The sequence below is a fragment of the Xenopus laevis genome, chromosome 1S, assembly GCF_017654675.1.
Source record: "Xenopus laevis strain J_2021 chromosome 1S, Xenopus_laevis_v10.1, whole genome shotgun sequence".
Classification (NCBI taxonomy): Eukaryota; Metazoa; Chordata; class Amphibia; order Anura; family Pipidae; genus Xenopus; species Xenopus laevis.
The window spans coordinates 437,917-456,924 of record NC_054372.1 but is presented as its reverse complement, the minus strand read 5'-3'; the positions used below and the strand labels follow the sequence as shown (position 1 = coordinate 456,924).

General features: G+C 45.8%; 1 protein-coding gene across 3 annotated transcripts; it reads right to left on the bottom strand.

The window, feature by feature from the left end:
• Positions 1-240: 240 nt before the first annotated feature.
• Positions 241-17,432, bottom strand: LOC108706470 (rho-related BTB domain-containing protein 2). Of its 3 annotated transcripts, none has more exons than XM_018242936.2 (10): positions 17,021-17,432; positions 11,790-11,991; positions 10,856-10,959; positions 8,424-8,609; positions 7,029-7,996; positions 6,561-6,679; positions 5,040-5,190; positions 4,586-4,707; positions 4,379-4,484; positions 241-4,178 (listed from the first exon to the last, which is right to left on the bottom strand). In XM_018242936.2, exons 2-10 carry the CDS (start codon positions 11,979-11,981, stop codon positions 4,003-4,005), a joined length of 2,124 nt encoding a protein of 707 aa, XP_018098425.1. In that variant the 5' UTR covers positions 11,982-11,991; positions 17,021-17,432; the 3' UTR covers positions 241-4,002. The 3 variants fall into 3 exon arrangements, 2 of the variants coding, with proteins under 2 accessions (XP_018098425.1, XP_018098426.1); XM_018242937.2 differs by having other exon boundaries at positions 4,619-4,707; positions 17,021-17,429; XR_001934098.2 differs by lacking the exon at positions 4,586-4,707 and having other exon boundaries at positions 4,037-4,178.
• Between the last annotated feature and the right edge of the window lie 1,576 nt (positions 17,433-19,008).

Below are 19,008 nucleotides of genomic sequence, written 5' to 3'. Positions count from 1 at the left end.
ACGTACCTGTGCAGAAGAAGCTGAGTGCCTGTAGGTACCCACCTATTCATACCTACCTCTCTATAGAAACATGTATAACCCCAACATGTGCCAATAATAGTATCTCAAGGTTGAACTTAAATGTGGGTGGGTTTTATTTACCTTTGGTTATTATGTAAACCACCCCTCCCCCACTCCCAGCCGCGTATGTACGAACACTTTAGCCCCGAGTAAAAAGGGCCAAGCAGGGGCCACACGCACTTCTTATAAAACATTTAATAAAAGCAGTGGTACATTATCCGTCTCATTGAAATGTTGCATTATTGTACAAACACATAGAAACAGCCCTTGTGTGTAAAAAAATCTCTTGCCCCAAAAAGGGAACACTTAGCTGCTCCACAACTGGATTCTATAACACTGCTGTCCTGTGGGTACAATAGCCCCCCACGCTGCAATACAATAGGGAATGTCACCCTCTCACTGCAATTCTATAAGGAGTGTACCCCCCCCACGCTGCAATCCCAAGGAAATGTAACCCCCACACTGAAATCCTAAGGAAACAACCCCCATGCTGCAATCCCAGGGAGATGTAACCCCCACGCTGCAATCCCAAGGAAATGTAACCCCCACGCTGCAATCCCAAGGAAATGTAACCCCCACGCTGCAATCCCAGGGAGATGTAACCCCCACGCTGCAATCCCAAGGAAATGTAACCCCCACGCTGCAATCCCAAGGAAATGTAACCCCCACGCTGCAATCCCAGGGAGATGTAACCCCCACGCTGCAATCCCAAGGAAATGTAACCCCCACGCTGCAATCCCAAGGAAATGTAACCCCCATGCTGCAATCCCAGGGAGATGTAACCCCCCACACTGCAATCCCAAGGAAATGAAACTCCCACACTGCAATCCCAGGGGAATGTAATCCCCACATTGTAATCCCAAGGGACTGTAACCCCCACACTGCAATCCTGCTCCACATACACACACATCCATAGTGGTTAGAAAATGGCAATACCCTTATATTAAGGTTCTGCACCTTGAATACCTTCCCTATATCACTGTCCCTTATAGGAGGTGGGTCCTGGAGCCAATTCAGTGAATTATTCTAGGAGAAACTAAGGCAAACATGTCCCACCTTTCTGTATTTAGCTACACAGATTCACTGATTGTCTGATCTCATTTCTCTCTTTACTACTGGGTTGGAAAAGGCACCAAGGTCACCTCAGTGGTGATGTAAGTATTTTGCAGAGAGAGTTAGTGTAAATCTCAGAAATCCAGTTAGAAATGAAACTCACACATGAAAGAAGATGCAAGTTGGCTGCCCTACTAGAAAAGAAGGGAAGTGTGGCTTGTGTTTGGCGAAGTGGCTGAAGTGTCTCTGCCCAACTAAAAAGCATATAGCGAGTGATCATCCATTCCTGGAAAAGGCTCAGTGGTGACTCCTCCGTTCTACAGTTCATACTGGTTTTTAATTTACATGGAGGTCTTCTATAGGACATGTCTTATTGATGTCTCCTCCGGTACACTAGCCATGAGTTTTCTAGTCCATACTGGTTTTGAATTTGCATGGAGGTCTTCTCCAGGACATGTCTTAGTGATGACTCCTCCAGTACACTAGCCATGAGTTTTCTGGTCCATACTGGTTTTGAATTTGCATGGTCTTCTCCAGGGCATGTCTTAGTGATGACTCCTCCAGTACACAAGCCATGAGTTTTCTGGTCCATACTGGTTTTGAATTTGCATGGAGGTATTCTCCAGGACATGTCTTAGTGGTGACTCCTCCAGTACACGAGCCATGAGTTCCCCTGTCTGCATGGAGGTCTATCCATAAAATGTTTTAATAGCAAAGCCTCCAGTCCATACTGGTACCAAGTGTCATAGAGTTCTGTTCTAGAATATATTGTAATATTTGCTCCACCATTTTCACTCAAGTGTCATGAAGTTCTGAGCACAGAGGTCCAGTCCATGAAATGTTTCAGTTGCAACTGCACAAGTAAACTAACCATGACTTCTCCAGTCTGTAGTGGAAATGGGTGTGCATGGAGGTCCATTCAAGAAACGCATTAGATGGTGAAGACTCCATGTGTATGATTCGTCTGTACAAGAACTGCTTGGAGATGTGGACATCATTCCAGCTAAATGTTGACTCCACCAATACACCAGCTTGAAGTCCTCCAGTCCACCAGTGGTGTATATATTTGAAAAACATTTCAGAAAATGTATTAATAGTGACTCCATCGGTATATAAGCTACAAGTACTTTAGTCTGTTTGTACTTTAGTCTTTAGTCGGGTGCTGAACCCAAAGTACAAAGACCAGCAGGGCTGTTAGTGTGATGCTCAGTCGGGTCACAAGTCAATATTTATCTCCAGGAAGAAGAGTCAACGGTATCATGAGCAAAGGCAGCTCCTAGGGTCTGATTGCATCACCAAACGTGGGTACAAGGCAGAACCCAAGTTGGGAGTCCAGAGGTCATTTAAGGCAAATCTTAAGGTATCAGGGCCAATAACCAATCAGTGGCACTAGAGAGGCCATTGCTTTAATAGATGCAGCACAGTAGGAAAGGAATACTCTACAAGCTTATGGTTAGAGCCACCAATATTTGATCTTTCCCCTCCCATCATCCTCTGTGAGGTAGAACATGCCCAGTCTATACTATCCTGCCATATATACAGTAATACTGGTGCAGGTTTTCTGCAGATACCTGAGCCAGGATGCTCCCTATACTACTGCTGAGTAGGATGCTGCTAAGGATTCCTACATCAATGAAGCTGGAACATGAAATAGTGCCAGGAATGTGCTGCTTTAGCTCATACTCAGCTCACAGAGAATGTACGAGGGACAACACATACGAATACCCCAACCAATCCAAACAGCAGGAACGGGAGACTCCACCTTCTTATAAGCCAATGCACTGGCCAAATGGATCTGAATCATATGGAACAAGCTTCTCTGCATGGTACTGTTCATCATGGCAAGCTGGGCCATACAATTCTGCTGAAGGACTGAGCATCCATATAAGCACTGTACTGCATGGCCGAGTATCTTACTATAGAGAATGAGCAAGTGGATAATCACTGTGCTGCTGTATATGATACAGATAAGTATTTAAAGGTTAGACGTTTACCAATATCCTGTGTAGGAGAATAAAATTACTCTGTTCCTGTAAGTAGTGGTGCAGAGTATATTTGCCCCGTATATAACAATGCTGCTGGTAATAATACTGTATTATATATGAATATACTGCGGTGCCGGTAATGTGCTGAAGGTGAGGGTCGGGTGAGTTCTGTATATAAATAAGGGATACACCACAGACCTCTCTGTGTGATACATGGGTGCTCACCCTACAGAAACACTGGACACACCTCAGTGAGTGTTCAAGATGACACGTCAGGAGTATGAGTGCTTGCTCACACTATATGGCAGTGCTGGATCTAATGTGCTGCAGTCATGTCCATACCTTTCACTATAGGAGTAAGAAAGGCAGGTAAGTGTCCCTCTCTCTATAATGTCAGTCACATTAATTCCTGTAAACATTAAAGTAGAAAGCCCAGTATGGGGAACATGGCGCAGCTGCTGGGATCTGAGCCTCACACGTTCACAACAGCACCATACCTGTCACCAAACCTACAAACTGTCATGGTCAACCCATGCAACTGTCACCCCCACCTACACTCTCTCTCATCATCAGCCTGTCACACTCTCCCTGTTCCCCTCACCTACTCTCATTCATCATCACCCTGTCCCAAGCGCCATCTTTCCATATAGTCGTAACCCTCTGAATGTTCATCCCCCAAATGGGCCTCTAATGTGTGAAGGAAGCGCCACATCACAGCACAAGGCAGGCTAAAAGGTAAGAGACTCGGTGAGCTCCAAAGATGGCTGCCACTTTCTATAGAGTAGCTCTTTAAAGCTGAAGCTGACATACAACTGGTACAATCAAATCCCCCAGGGGGTAGAAGGTTGGGGTTGAGGTAAGTACCGGTCCTCTTGCCACTATCTGAAGGCACAAAAGTGTAGGTTCAGGGCACTGGTGAAGAGGCTGAGGAGACCCAGAAGCACCATTTGCTTTTGCTGTTCTGCTTGCGAATAAGCTCCTCCTCTTTCTCGCGTTCCCGCTTACATCGCAGATAGCGGTCTTCCTCCTTAAGGTACCAAACGGGGGGCCATCGGTGACGCTCAAAGTGACTCTTATTCTCTGCAAACAGAAATGAGCCTATGGGTCAGACATCGCTATGCACATGTCACTAGGGGGAATATGGTGGCAGATTGGGCAGCGGGACTGGCACTGCAAGTTATAGAGAACTGGCACATAGAGACAAGGGCATACTCTTAACTGCCAGGAACACTCCCACCCACAAGGCAAAATGGCAGCTGTTCCCTGGCACAGAGCATTACCTGGGTTCATGTACTTCATCTCCCGAGGGAATTTGCGGCACACAGAGTTGTAGTTGGTGCAGATGTAGTGAAGGCACCAGTCAGCCAGCTGCTTGGCATTGTGGAGCTGAGGAGACAAGAGAAGTGTATGTCACTGCAGGACATGTCATATACACAAAGGAAACACGGGAACCCCTAGGACCTATATAGGGGTACAGAGGAACTTACAGTTTCACCCCAAGCCAAGCAGAGAAGTCTGACCTGTGCCATCTCCAGGTAATGCAGGACTTGCCCATCTATATCCTCCCCTTGTACGTAGGAGGCCAGGAGCTCATCCACCGCATGTTGCTCTAATGAGGGGAGAGCACGGTGTTAGATTTGTACTGTAATGTACAGGGGCAGATATTCTTCCATCGTGGGGCTTATATCAATGGGCTATTAGAACAGGTATATGATATAGGGCAGGGACTGTCTATCTCAATGTTGCACAGTAAGGCTGGAGGAAAGCAGGTCCATGCATGGCTGCCACTGAGTAGCCCTACTCCCTAACTGCTTTGGGCAGGACATACAGCACCTGCAAACGGGCCTGGAGGTAGGAGTAAGGGTAACGCCAATGGGCATTGCTAGTTCCTTAGCAGGTGGGTGCAGTGGTGGGCATACAAATATGTGGATTATTCCTTACCAGTCAGGGCTTGCAGGTGGGGGAGGCACAGACGGTTGGAAAGTACCAGAAGCTCCACAGAATCCAAGGCAGGTGCCAGGCAGAAATTGCCAAGGTACAAGTATTCCAGGACGGTATGAAGGCAGCTACATGAGGTGCCAGGAAGGGAGACCTGGATTAGACATGTAGACAATGAATATGTGTGGCCCCCCATCTGATTGGGGCCACAGCTAAAGAAGTATGTGGGTTCAGTGGTTGCAGCTGGCCAGTCTCTAAGTCTTGCACTGGCACTACTACCACTATTTGCACCAAGCCCTTTTTGCCCTATACAAGTAAGTGCTAAGAACCCACCATCACTTTGTAAAGGGTGAGTCACGATTGTGCCCTACCACAGGGAAGACTTAGACTGGTCAGCTCCCAAATACTGAAGAAGTAACCAACCCTGCCAACAACCCTGAACCCAACAGCACAGTTCAAATGGTCCTTTCTGGGATTCAGAATGTATTGACTAGTGGATGGATAATGGGCAAATTGAGGAGATGAACAAAGGAAGGAGATAAGGCTAGAAGTAGGATATAACAGACAGAGGGTTTGAGGATAGAGATAGAAGCTATATAAAATCATGGGCAGAGGGAGAAGGTAGCAGGCAGAAGAAGCAAATAGTGGTCAGGGATCTGTCTGAGATAGTAGACAGAAAGAGAAAATGAGGGCAGATGGCTGGAGTTTGAAGAACCAAAGAGATAGCAGGCAGGAGGAAGAGGAACTGGACAGAGATTGGTTGCAGATAATGGAACAAGGGATCAAATAATGAGCAGAAGAAGCACATAGTGGGTAGAGGTTGGTTGAAGATTATGGGAAGAAGGAGAAGATTGTGGGCAGAAGAAGCAGATAGTGGGCAGAGGGAGGTTAGAGACAATAGCAAGAGGATGGAGATCATGAGCAAAAGGAGCAGACAGTGGACAGAGGTTGGTTGGAGATAATAGGATTTAGAGGAGGTTGTGGACAGGAGGAGAAGATAGTAGGTAGAATTTTGTTGGAGATAATATGATGAGGGAGGAGATCGTGGGCAGAGTTATCTGGAGATAATAAGATGAGGAAGGATATTGTGAACAGGAGTAGAAGATACTGGATAGAGTTTGGATTGAGATAATAGGATGAGGGAAAAGATTGTGGACAGAAAGAGCAGGTAGAGGTTGGATATAAAAGAATGAGGGAGGATATTGTGGACAGAAGTAGCAGATAGTGGGTAAAAGTTGGTTAGAGATAATAGGATGAGGGAGGAGATCGTGGACAGAGTTTGGCTGGAGATAATAGGATGAGGCAGATGATAATGGATAGAAGAAGCAGATAGTGGGCTGCTTGGTTGGATAAAATATAATGAGAAAAGATATTGTGGACAGAAGGAGCAGATGGTGGGCAGAGGTCGTTTGGAGATACTTTGAGAAGGGAGATGATGGTGGGCAGAGGGCGGTAGGAGAGTATCACAAATAAGATATCATGCTGGTCTAAACATAAATGTAAATTTGGCAAAGTAGAACTAACCTCCTGGGCAAAGCTCTCCCGGAAGGAACCACAGAATAGAGCAACCATCCAGTCACAGTTTGCGATCAGTAAGGGCTTGTGGGCATGGACTGTCCCATCGTCTACTTTAAACAGAATATCTGACAAAGGTGTAAGATACCATGAGAAGTCATACAAAGGGCATGGGGGTGAGGGTCTACACAAACTGTAGTTCACAATGTGCCAATCTAAACATTGTGTCTCAGTCTACGGCCTTATGCATTTTCTGCCCAAGTGGTACTTAGTCATGTAGGTGGTAAGGAACTACCCGACCCCATCAATCCAGATTTCATCAATCACTGTTGTGACATCAGTAATGATGCATGTGGCTGTTATTACACATACATTTGCAAAGGCGCTGGGGTTTAGTTGGAGTTAAAACCCAACGTAACTATGTACATACAGTATATATGTGTGTGAGTAATTGAGAGTGCAGATGGGAGTACCTACCTGAGAAGACCCCCCTGCTGAGACATTCCTTAATGCGATTGGCTCTGCGCACATGGAAGGCTTTGGTAATCTCCTGGTTCATGAACCCTTCCTTGTTCATCAGGTTGGAAATCATCATGCGCAGGTCAAAGACCTCCAGCGCCTCGGCTATATTTGCCACCTGCATGAGATCGGCCCGGTTTTGATCCAAGTTGCCCGTATAGAGGTACTCCAACACCACTCTGAGTGGCTCTGTTTGGATCTGCTCCTCCATCTCCACCACTGTCATTAGTCTCTCCCTCTGGGTCAGAGGATCTTCTATCATGCCTACCCGCACACTGGTAAACCCTCTGCCCCACTCACTTAAGCTCCGCCCCCACCCCAAATGCATGCAACCTCCATTCCTACCCTTCCCAGGTACATGCTCAGGCCAGGAAGCCCTCCCAGCCAGTAAATTATTAGAGGTCTCTTGGTCCACCTCAAGGCTCATGCTCTGTTTATCTGCCTCAGTTGTCCTTTGAGGGTCCTCATAGTGAGTCCTGCTCCCGGCTCTCTTTGCTCCAAATGGGCTCAGCTCCAGAGAGAAGAGGTCATAGAATTTGGAGCAGGCAGTTGCCAGGTAGACCTTGTGTGCAAATACCCTCTGACCATCGTCGAGTTGGAACACCACATCGGCACAATGAGGGCTACGGAACAGGGCATCTGGACCCCGCCCTCTGCTCCCGGGGGTGTCCACCGTATTAAAGATGGGGGGTGGAGGCTTTGGGGGCAGGAAAGGGGCTTGAAGCAGAGGTCTCTGCACCTTTTTTAAATGGGACTTCCAAAACTGTAGGTGCCTCCTTGAGATGAGAGCAGCCCTGATGGCATTGTCAAACACGTCCTTGATGCCAAATTGTGCCACTACACTGGTCTCGTAATACGGGATCCCCAGCTCCTTTGCCACCTCATGCCCTGCTTCTGGGCAAAGGATATCACTTGGTTTGATTGGCCTGTAAATGAAGCACAAAAGGTTGAGCTCCCAGTAATAATTTTCTGTATTTTTCCTTATCCCAAAACGTGGCTACTCTCTACTTATCTACTTAGCAACTATCTGCTATCTATCTTGCTCCTAGAATACACCCTCGGGTACTGAGAGAGCTTAGTTCAGTTTTAGACCAGCCCCTATTTCTGATTTTCTCAGATTCACTTTCATCTGGTATGGTGCCTATGGATTGAAGTAAAGCTGATGTCATTCCAATATTTAAAAAGGGATTACGATCTCAGCCTGGCAATTATAGGCCAGTAAGTCTGACATGTGTGTGGGGGACAACTGCTTTGATGCTCTCCCCCCCATGAGCATCAAAGGAGTATCTGGGCACAATGCCTAGTCTGCCAATGCACATGCTGATGGGGTCCCAAGCACTAAACAGTTCTTACTTTGCCAGGGGGCGGCGGGCACGATTGACTGCGTCCAGATCAGCGTATCGCAGGTCCAACTGGCAGCCGACCAAAATAACTGGGGTGCGAGGGCAGAAGTGCTTGATCTCGGGGTACCACATGCTCTTGACATGGCGCAAGGAGTAGGGGTTGGCAGTGGAGAAACACAGCACTACCACATCTGACCTGCAGGGGGGCGCCAGAAAGAACGGCAAAGGGATGTGCAATATTAATCATGTCCCACATATCTCCATACACCCCACTCTCACGTTTTCTATTAGGGGGACAGTGACTAAGCCCCACCCATCATTTGGCCCAATAAAAACCAAATACCAAACCAATTAGCATATTTCACCATGTGGCACCTGCTGTTGTGCAGAACTAAAGTCTTATGTTTTGGAGTTCTGTACCACAATAATTGCCAATGTCCCCAAGGCCCTGAAGCAGTGATGATCTCCCCCCCCCCCCAAGATAACCCCCAGTTTCTTTCCTGCTGAATTCCAGCACAATCTCTGGGCTGCAGTCACTTATCTGATCTTAGGTACCACTCACAATATGTATCTGTGACAGGTGTGTCCTCATTCTCTGCGACTTCCCATAACAAATACCCTCAATATTGGCAATTGTACCCCTGGGTAAAAGCTACAAGGGATGTTCAGTCTCCTGATGATGCCACAATCCCACTGCAATGGATAATCGAAATATGTCTAAAGTGCAACACCCGAGATTCTCATTCTGTTCCTCTCAGCAGCTGGATCTCTAGACACGTTACTAGGTGGGCTCAGACCAATATGCTAATCTTTATATACATCTGTAGAGACGTTACTAGGTGGGCTCAGACTAAGGCTGCTCATCTCTATATACATGTGTAGAGACATTACTAGGTGGGCTCAGACTAAGGCTGCTCATCTCTATATACATGTGTAGAGATGTTACTAGGTGGGCTCAGACTAAGGCTACTAATCTCTATATACATCTGTAGAGACGTTACTAGGTGGGCTCAGACTAAGGCTGCTCATCTCTATATACATGTGTAGAGACGTTACTAGGTGGGCTCAGACTAAGGCTGCTCATCTCTATATACATGTGTAGAGACGTTACTAGGTGGGCTCAGACTAAGGCTACTAATCTCTATATACATGTGTAGAGACGTTACTAGGTGGGCTCAGACTAAGGCTACTAATCTCTATATACATCTGTAGAGACATTACTAGGTGGACTCAGACTAAGGCTACTCATCTCTATATACATGTGTAGAGTTACTAGGTGGGCCCACTGTTATCTAAATGGTTGTTCATCCTATTAGTCTCAACAGCCAGAAATGTCTGGAAGGGGCCAAGGCTGCTAATGGCACTGGATGGATATTCCAAGACTCATCCAGACTCAGTGAGCCAAACACACATTCACTTATATATATATATATATAAATAAACATGAACTGTACTTAGACACACAGATTTGTGCAGAAAGAACACAATCAGCACTGATACCTACATATAACACACACACAAAGACACGCACACATCTGTATGTAGTAAAAAAGTTGGAGCACGTTTCTATATTAACTTCCAGCTCGGAATAACAGCCCCCAACCCATCCCCCACCCAGAGAGGAAACTTCCCATATGGAGAGAGGGGGGTGGGATGATGTCACTGGCTGAGTAGCACATACAGCTGGGCCCTGGGCTGGGGGCACATTCCTCACATTAGCTGAGCCCTACTAACTGTCAGCCTGGCCCAGCTCACTCCCTCTCTCCTGCACTTCAGCAAAGAGTTAATCCTCAGAACCCATAAACTCACTGCCATGTACCCAACTGTACCCCCAGATCCACTGGTTTAATAGCACAGATACCCCCATAAATTCACTACTATGTACCCAACCTACTGCCAACTGTACCCCCAGATCCACTGGTTTAATAGCACAGATACCCCCATAAACTCACTGCCATGTACACAACTGTACCCCCAGATCCACTGGTTTAATAGCACAGATACCCCCATAAATTCACTGCTATGTACCCAACCTACTGCCAACTGTACCCCAAGATCCACTGGTTTAATAGCACAAATACCCCCATAAATTCCCTGCCGTATACCCAACATGCAGCCTACTGTGCCCCCAGATCCACTGGTTTAATAGCACAGATACCCCCATAAATTCCCTGCCATGTACCCAACGTGCAGCCTACTGTGCCATGAAAACTTATCTACAACCCCCCGAGATCCTTGTCAGTTAAGGACCCCCCAACACACCGCCATTTAATGTATAACTTGCATTGATATAATTTCTGCACAACCTGGTTTTCCAAGTAGGGGCCAGTGTTAGTCCAGCATGAGGGCCACTGCCTGGATACATGAAAACTGATAATTTTGCCCACTTTCGGCTCTTCATCTGATGAGATTTCCCATAATAAAAGAGGGGCAATGTCTGACCTGCCGTAAGCAAATCGCCGGTCCTTGTGGTGGTCTCCGAATGTGTCCCAAAGCCGAAGAGACACGCTGACTTCATCGACCACATCCCGAGAGCGTTCCAGGACCTGTGGAGAAGATGAAGGGTGAGAGATTCTCTAGGGAGAAGAAGGAGATTCAGTGGAGAGGCATTGTGGGAAATCTGTACCTAAGTGCCAGCTCTAGTAGAATTGGCAGTTGGCTGCACATAATAGTAACAGACTCATTGTCCCTATGGTGCAAGTAGGAAAGTGACTGTGCCTATAAGTGTCAGGCGTGAAGAGACTGCCATTGACATTATTGGTTGGTTTGAGAGCAGGACATGTTCCATTGTGCTCTGTGGGGCTACATGACTTTTGGGCAGGCTGAGCTTCTGAATATTCTCATTGGATGGTCTCTTACTATGGAAACTGGGCCCCACGGCGCCACCTACAAACAAAGACACGTGTGCAGCACCAGCAAGTATTCCCGGTATAGACCCTTATATTTGGGCTACTAATTAGGATGTTTGTGAGCCTGTGTCACTACGAGTACTTCCTGTTGCGAGCGAGTCGTGACCCAACACTTCCTGTTTCCTGTACATCACTAATCCTATCTACTGAACTCCACTCACTGTCAGAGCCACCCAAGCTCAGAACCTCTTCATAAGCTCCTCGTTGCCAAATTCTTCTCTCTCTCTGCACCAATGTTACACTCATGTGTCTAACGCCTTCACTTCTTGCCCGTCACTCACACTCACTCCAGCATCAGGCAAGCGTAGGGGCTGTTCCTGCTTAACTGTGCTTAGTACAGGGGAATATCTTCATGGTCATTGGAATAAAGGAATTGTGAGTCTAATAAAAACTGTGCACAAAAGACAACTCAATCAATAACTGATTCATGTGATATATATATATGAATATTGGTTGGGTGCTCCTACCTCTTGGCACATGCGGTACTGGTCAATGGCCCAGACGGTTGGCACATGGGTGGCAAGAAGCTGGTACTGAGTGAGTGTTGCATTGCAAGCCCTGGCACAGATAAGGCGAGTCTTGCCCACAGCATTATCTCCCACCACAACGCACTTAATGGTCTCAACATTCGGCCTCTCATAATCCAGATCAATATCCATCAAGCCGAACCTGTATAGAGAGGGAGAAACACGGACCATCATAATGTGCTGTACAGAAATAGGGTGAGTATTATTGTATAATGCAGCATCAGTAATACTCCCAACTGTACAGACATAGGGCGAGTATTACTGCATAATGCAGCGTCAGTAATACTCCCTACTGTACAGACATAGGGCGAGTATTACCGTATAATGCAGCGTCAGTAATACTCCCTACTTTACAGACATAGGGCGAGTATTACAGTCAGTGGTAGAAAAGCTTTTCGAAGGGTTAATAAAGGATAACATGAAAGATACTGGACTTTATAGCAAATCACAATACTACTAGTTTGTGCCAGCATGGTTTTATCTGTAATAGATCTTGCCAGACTAACTTAATTTCTTTTAATGAGAATGTAAGTAGAGACCTCGATTCTGGGATGGCAGTGGATGTGATTTACTTAGACTTTGCTAAAGCATTTGATATGTGTATAATGCAACATCAGTAATGCTTCCTACTGTACAGACATAGGGCGACTATTACTGTATAAAGCAGCCTCAGCAATGCTCCCTACTGTACAGACATAGGGTGAGTATTACTGTATATTGCAGCCTCGGTAATACTTTCTACTGTACATACATAGGGTGACAGCCTCGGTAATAATCCCTACTGTACAGACATAGGGTGAGTATTTCAGTATAATGCAGCCTCTTTATTACTCCCTACTGTACAGACAGAGGACGAGTATTACTATACAATGCAGCCTCAGTAATACTCCCTACTTTACAGACATAGGGCGAGTATTACCGTATAATGAAACCTCAGCAATGCTCCCTACTGTACAGACATAGGGCGAGTATTACTGTATAATGCAGCCTCAGTAATGCTTCTTACTGTACAGACATAGGGTATTACTGTATAATGCAGCCTCAGTAATACTCGCTACTGTACAAACATAGGGCAAGTATTACTGTATAATGCAGCCTCAGTAATGCTCCCTACTTTACAGACATAGGGTTAGTATTACAGTATAATGCAACCTCAGTAATGCTTCTTACTGTACAGACATAGGGCGAGTATTACTGTATAATGCAACCTCAGTAATGCTCCCTACTTTATAGACATAGTGCGAGTACAAGAGTATAATGAAACCTCAGTAATGCTCCCTACTGTACAGACATAGGACGAGTATTACAGTATAATGCAGCCTCGAATGCTCCCTACTGTACAGAGATAGGGCACGTATTACTGTATATTGCAGCCTCGGTAATACTCCCTACTGTACATACATAGGGTGAGTATCACTCCCTACTATACAGACATAGGGTGAGTATTTCAGCATAATGCAGCCTCGGTATTACTCCCTATTGTACAGACATAGGGCGAGTATTACAGTATAATGCAGCCTCAGTAACGCTCCCTACTGTACAGACATAGAGTATTAGTGTATAATACAGCTTCAGTAATGCTCCCTACTGTACAGACATAGAGTATTAGTGTATAATGCAGCCTCAATAACGCTCCCTACTGTACAGACATAGGGTATTACAGTATAATGCAGCCTCAGTAATGCTCCCTACTGTACAGAAATAGGGCAAGTATTACTGTATATTGCAGCCTCGGTAACCCTCCCTACTGTACATACATAGGGTGAGTATCACTCCCTACTATACAGACATAGGGTGAGTATTTCAGCATAATGCAACCTCGGTATTACTCCCTATTGCACAGACATAGGGCGAGTATTACTGTATAATGCAGCCTCAGTAATGCTCCCTACTGTACAGAGATAGGGCAAGTATTACTGTATATTGCAGCCTCGGTAATACTCCCTACTGTACATACATAGGGTGAGTATCACTCCCTACTATACAGACATAGGGTGAGTATTTCAGCATAATGCAGCCTCGGTATTACTCCCTATTGTACAGACATAGGGCAAGTATTACAGTAAAATGCAGCCTCAGTAATACTCCCTACTGTACAGACATAGGGTATTACTGTATAAAGCAGCCTCAGTAATGCTCCCTACTGTACATATATAGGGCGAATGTTACTGTCTAATGCAGCCTCGGTAATACTCCCTACTGTACAGACATAAGGCAAGTTTTACTGTATAATGCAGCCCCAGTAATGCTTCTTACTATAGAGACATAGGATGAGTATTACTGCATAATGCAGCCTCAGTAATGCTCCCTACTGTACAGACATAGGGTGAGTATTACTGTATAATGCATCCTCAGTAATACTCTCTACTGTACAGACAGAGGGCAAGAATTACAGTATAATGCAGCCTCAGTAATACTCCCTACTGTACAGACAAAGGGCAAGAATTACAGTATAATGCAGCCTCAATAATACTCCCTACTCTAAATACATAGGGCAAGTGTTACTGTATAACACAGCCTCAGTAATGCTCCCTACTGTACAGACATAGGGCGAGTATTACTGTATAGTGCAACCTCAGTAATACTCCCTACTGTACAGACATAGGGCGAGTTTTATAGTATAATGCAGCATCAGTAATGCTCCCTATTGTACAGAAATAGGGTGAGTATTACTGTATAATGCAGCCTCAGTAATACTCCCTACTGTACAGACATAGGGCGAGTATTACTGTATAATGCAGAATCAGTAATGCGCCCTATTGTACAGACATAGGTTGAGTATTACTGCATAATACAGCCTCAGTAATACTCCCTATTGTACAGACATAGGGCGAGTATTACTGTATAATGCAGAATCAGTAATGCGCCCTATTGTACAGACATAGGTTGAGTATTACTGCATAATACAGCCTCAGTAATACTCCCTATTGTACAGACATAGGGCGAGTATTACTGTATAATGCAGAATCAGTAATGCGCCCTATTGTACAGACATAGGTTGAGTATTACTGCATAATACAGCCTCAGTAATACTCCCTATTGTACAGACATAGGGCGAGTATTACTGCATAATGCAGCATCAGTAATACTCCCTACTGTACAGACATAGGGCGAGTATTACTGTATAATGCAGAATCAGTAATGCTCCTTATTGTACAGAAATAGGGTGAGTATTACTGTATAATGCAGCCTCAGTAATACTCCCTACTGTACAGACATAGGGTGAGTATTACTGTATAATGCAGCCTCAGCAATGCTCCCTACTGTACAGACACAAGGCGAGTATTAAGTACTGTAGCCATGTCCATATTCACATGAGACTTGGGAAACGACTCCCCACAGATAATAGTGGCAGTTGCACAGGAGGGACACCAGAGAGTAGTGTGAGTGTTACTCACCAGATATAATAGTAACATAAGGAATATAATCTGAGCTTTATTGTTATAACAAGGGGGAGGTAGCAGAGGGGAGTAACAGAGGGTGCTATACAGAGAGGGTACTCAGCACTGTATAAAGGTGGGAAAGTAAAAAAGAGGAGAATAGAGAAGAGTCACTGAAATGTCCCTTCTTACAAACAGGGGAATGACAGTTTGGAGGAAACACTGTAGGGGCCCCAGTTGTGCAGCACGAGGGAGGGGTGTAGGATTTGTCCTACATTGGATGGGGCAGGGAGAGCCCATGATGCGTTTGACCCCATTGTGCTTGTTATGTAACCAGCCAATCAGAATCAGGCAGTGTAAAAGATCAATAGAGCCAATCAGATGGAAGAGATAAAGTTGTCCCATCAGCAGGGAAGGATCAATAGGACGGGCCCTGGGGCAGGACAACAGGAGTCGCCGGGTAGGAGAAAGGGTCAGTGAGATAAACAGGACTGGCAGTCACAGGATAAAGCAAGGTGAGGCCGGTCACGTGTCTTATACAAGCCAATGAGACGCTGTTAAGTGACTTCCACTGTGGCCCCTAAGCACTCATGATGGGCCCCAGATCCTGTGAGGAGTAGGGACGTCCCTCTGTGTCCATTACCCACCGACTGGAGAGGTTCCTCTGTGCATGGGGGGCCCAACATAATCTCTGTGCCAACCAATCAGCTTCCAGAGCAGGGAGGTCCCACTGGGCATTGGCTTAGGAAACACAGTGCCCTCCAGTCACCCACCCCTGTCTCTAAAATGGTCTCTCCCCAACAGACTGATTGGCCAGTGGTGTATCTATACTGCTGCCACTGACTGACCTCCTTCTACTTCCACCAATGAGGAGCTTCCTTTTGTTCTTTCATGAGGCCACACCCCCAGTGCCAGTACCTGCTAGTTACCCCCTTACTACTCCCTGTGCCACCATCAGACTGTACCCCAATGACATTCTCTGTGCCCGTAGTGAGGTCCAACAGTTGCACAAATCTGCCCCTCACTTAGCACTACAGGAAGTAGTGGGGGCAGTTACAGGAAGTAGTGGGGGAAGTTAACAGGAAGTAGTGGGGGCAGTTAACAGGAAGTAGTGGGGGAAGTTAACCGGAAGTAGTGGGGGAAGTTAACAGGAAGTAGAGGAGCAGTTAACAGGAAGTAGTGGGGGGAGTTAACAGGAAGTAGTGGGGGGAGTTAACAGGAAGTAGTGGAGGCAGTTAACAGGAAGTAGGGAAGACAGTTAACAGGAAGTAGGGGGACAGTAACAGGAAGTAGGGGGACAGTAACAGGAAGTAGTGGGGACAGTTAACAGGAAGTAGTGGGGCAGTTAACAGGAAGTAGGGGGACAGTTAACAGGAAGTAGAGGGACAGTTAACAGGTAGTAGGGAAGACAGTTAACAGGAAGTAGTGGTGACAGTTAACAGGAAGTAGGGAAGACAGTTAACAGGAAGTAGGGGGACAGTAACAGGAAGTAGTGGGGACAGTTAACAGGAAGTAGTGGACAGTTAACAGGAAGTAGTGGACAGTTAACAGGAAGTAGGGGGACAGTTAACAGGAAGTAGTGGTGGCAGTTAACAGGAAGTAGTGGGGACAGTTAACAGGAAGTAGTGGACAGTTAACAGGAAGTAGTGGACAGTTAACAGGAAGTAGGGGGACAGTTAACAGGAAGTAGGGGGACAGTTAACAGGAAGTAGGGAAGACAGTTAACAGGAAGTAGTTGGGGCAGTTAACAGGAATTTTCCCCTCAGACGTGTCCCCGAGGCCGCTGCCCACCCTGTTGCGGTTCCTTCGTGTCCCTCTCTGGCTCAGGTCTCTCCGCTTCCTCCTGCGCATCCTCACACGGGAGTCACGGTTGAGCTGCTCTCTCCTCGGCTCCGAGCACAGGACCCCCGCAGCCTCTCACACACTGACAGCGTACAACAGCCGCGGCCCAACGACCCTTCCCCAAGTAGCCAATCAGAGCGCAGCTCCAGCGCCACAGGCACGCAGCTCCCAATCAGCTTAGCGGACGAATAACAAGTACCGCCCTCAAGCGAACACCGCGCCCCTACCTCTAGATATTAGCGGCCGTAAGGAGTCCGTCTCTCCGCCCCTTATAATACAACATCCAATGAAATGACTGGTAGACATGGGCTGCGTGTCCAGGATCAGTTAGGCTCCGCCCCGCGAAAGCTTTGCTTACAAACAAAGGAAAGAAAGTCACGCCCACTGCTCAAACACCGCCCCTCTATTTCTTGCGTCCCGCCCAAACACGCCTCATGTCACGTGTCGATATGGAAAACCCCGCCCATCAGGGAGCAGAAGCGAGAGCCACGTGTTATGTGATTTGTATTGGGGCTACAGGAAGTGGGGGAGGAGCAATATCATGGGGGAGGGGAGATGATAAAGTGCTGAGTGTGAGACACACGTGGTCTCTCTAACTCCTCCCTCAACTTTATCCACTATATTCCTCTGCCTACATCTCTGTGTATATGTATAACTGTATATATCTCTGTGTATAGATCTGTATATCTGTATAACTGTATATATATATATATCTCTACATCTCTGTGTATATAACTGTATAACTGTATATCTGTATAACTGTATATATCTCTCTACATCTCTGTGTATAGATCTGTATAACTGGATATCTCTCTCTACATCTCTGTGTATCTCTGTGTATATTTCTCTATATCTCTCTACAGCTCTGTGTATAGATCTATATATCTGTATAACTGTATATATCTCTACTGTATATATCTGTATATATGTCTGTCTGTATAACTGTGTATATATCTGTCTGAATCTGTTAGTGTATCTCTCTCGCTACATCTCGGTGTATATGTAACTATATATATCTGACTATCTCTGTATATATATATAACTGTCTGTATAACTGTATATATTTCTATATCTGTCTATATATCTCTATATATATCTGTCTAGATATCTCTCTATATTTGTATATACAGACTCCCATCCCCCGCCTTTCCCTCAGCACCCCACTACATCATACACCCTTTTTGTCTGTCACCGTGCTAGAGTGTAAGCTCATTGGGGCAGGGATAGGTTAGAGTGCAAGCTCATTGGGATAGTGATGGGTTGGAGTGTAAGCTGATAGGGATAGTAATGGGTTAGACTGTAAGCTCATAAGGGCAGGGATGGGTTAGAGCAGGGGATCCCAACCTTTTTTACCCGTGAGCCACATTGAAATGTAAAAGAGTTGGGGAGCAACACAAGAATGAAAAAGTTCCTGGGGTGCAAAATCAGGGCTGTGATTGGCTATTGGTGGCCCCTATGTGGACTGGCAGCCTACAAAAGGCTCAGTTTGGAAGTACAAACGGTTTTAATGCAACTAAAACTTGTCTCCAAGCCTGGATTTAACCCTTTCCCTGCCAGCTGATTTGTCAACATCTACTGCCAGACATTTTGTTCTCTTTCACTGGGGGCTCTTTTAGGAAAAAAATATATTGGTTTTTTTTTCACGACAACTTGAGCTTTCAAAATATGCTCGAATTTTGGTGTAATTGTAAATGAAAACCATCATGTTTCACATCAGTCACATCCATCAGAAACATCATTTATTTTATGTACAAGATCACAGCCGATGTGGAAAGTTCTGTGTCTCCTGAATGCGCCGATAGCAAATATATATTTATATATATATATTTAGTTTTCTGTCGATTTGTCACTTGTATAGATTCAAATCTGCAGTCAGTACAAATTGCCAAAGCAGCCTCCACAAAACAGACCTCATTTCAAGGTCAAACATTCCACTA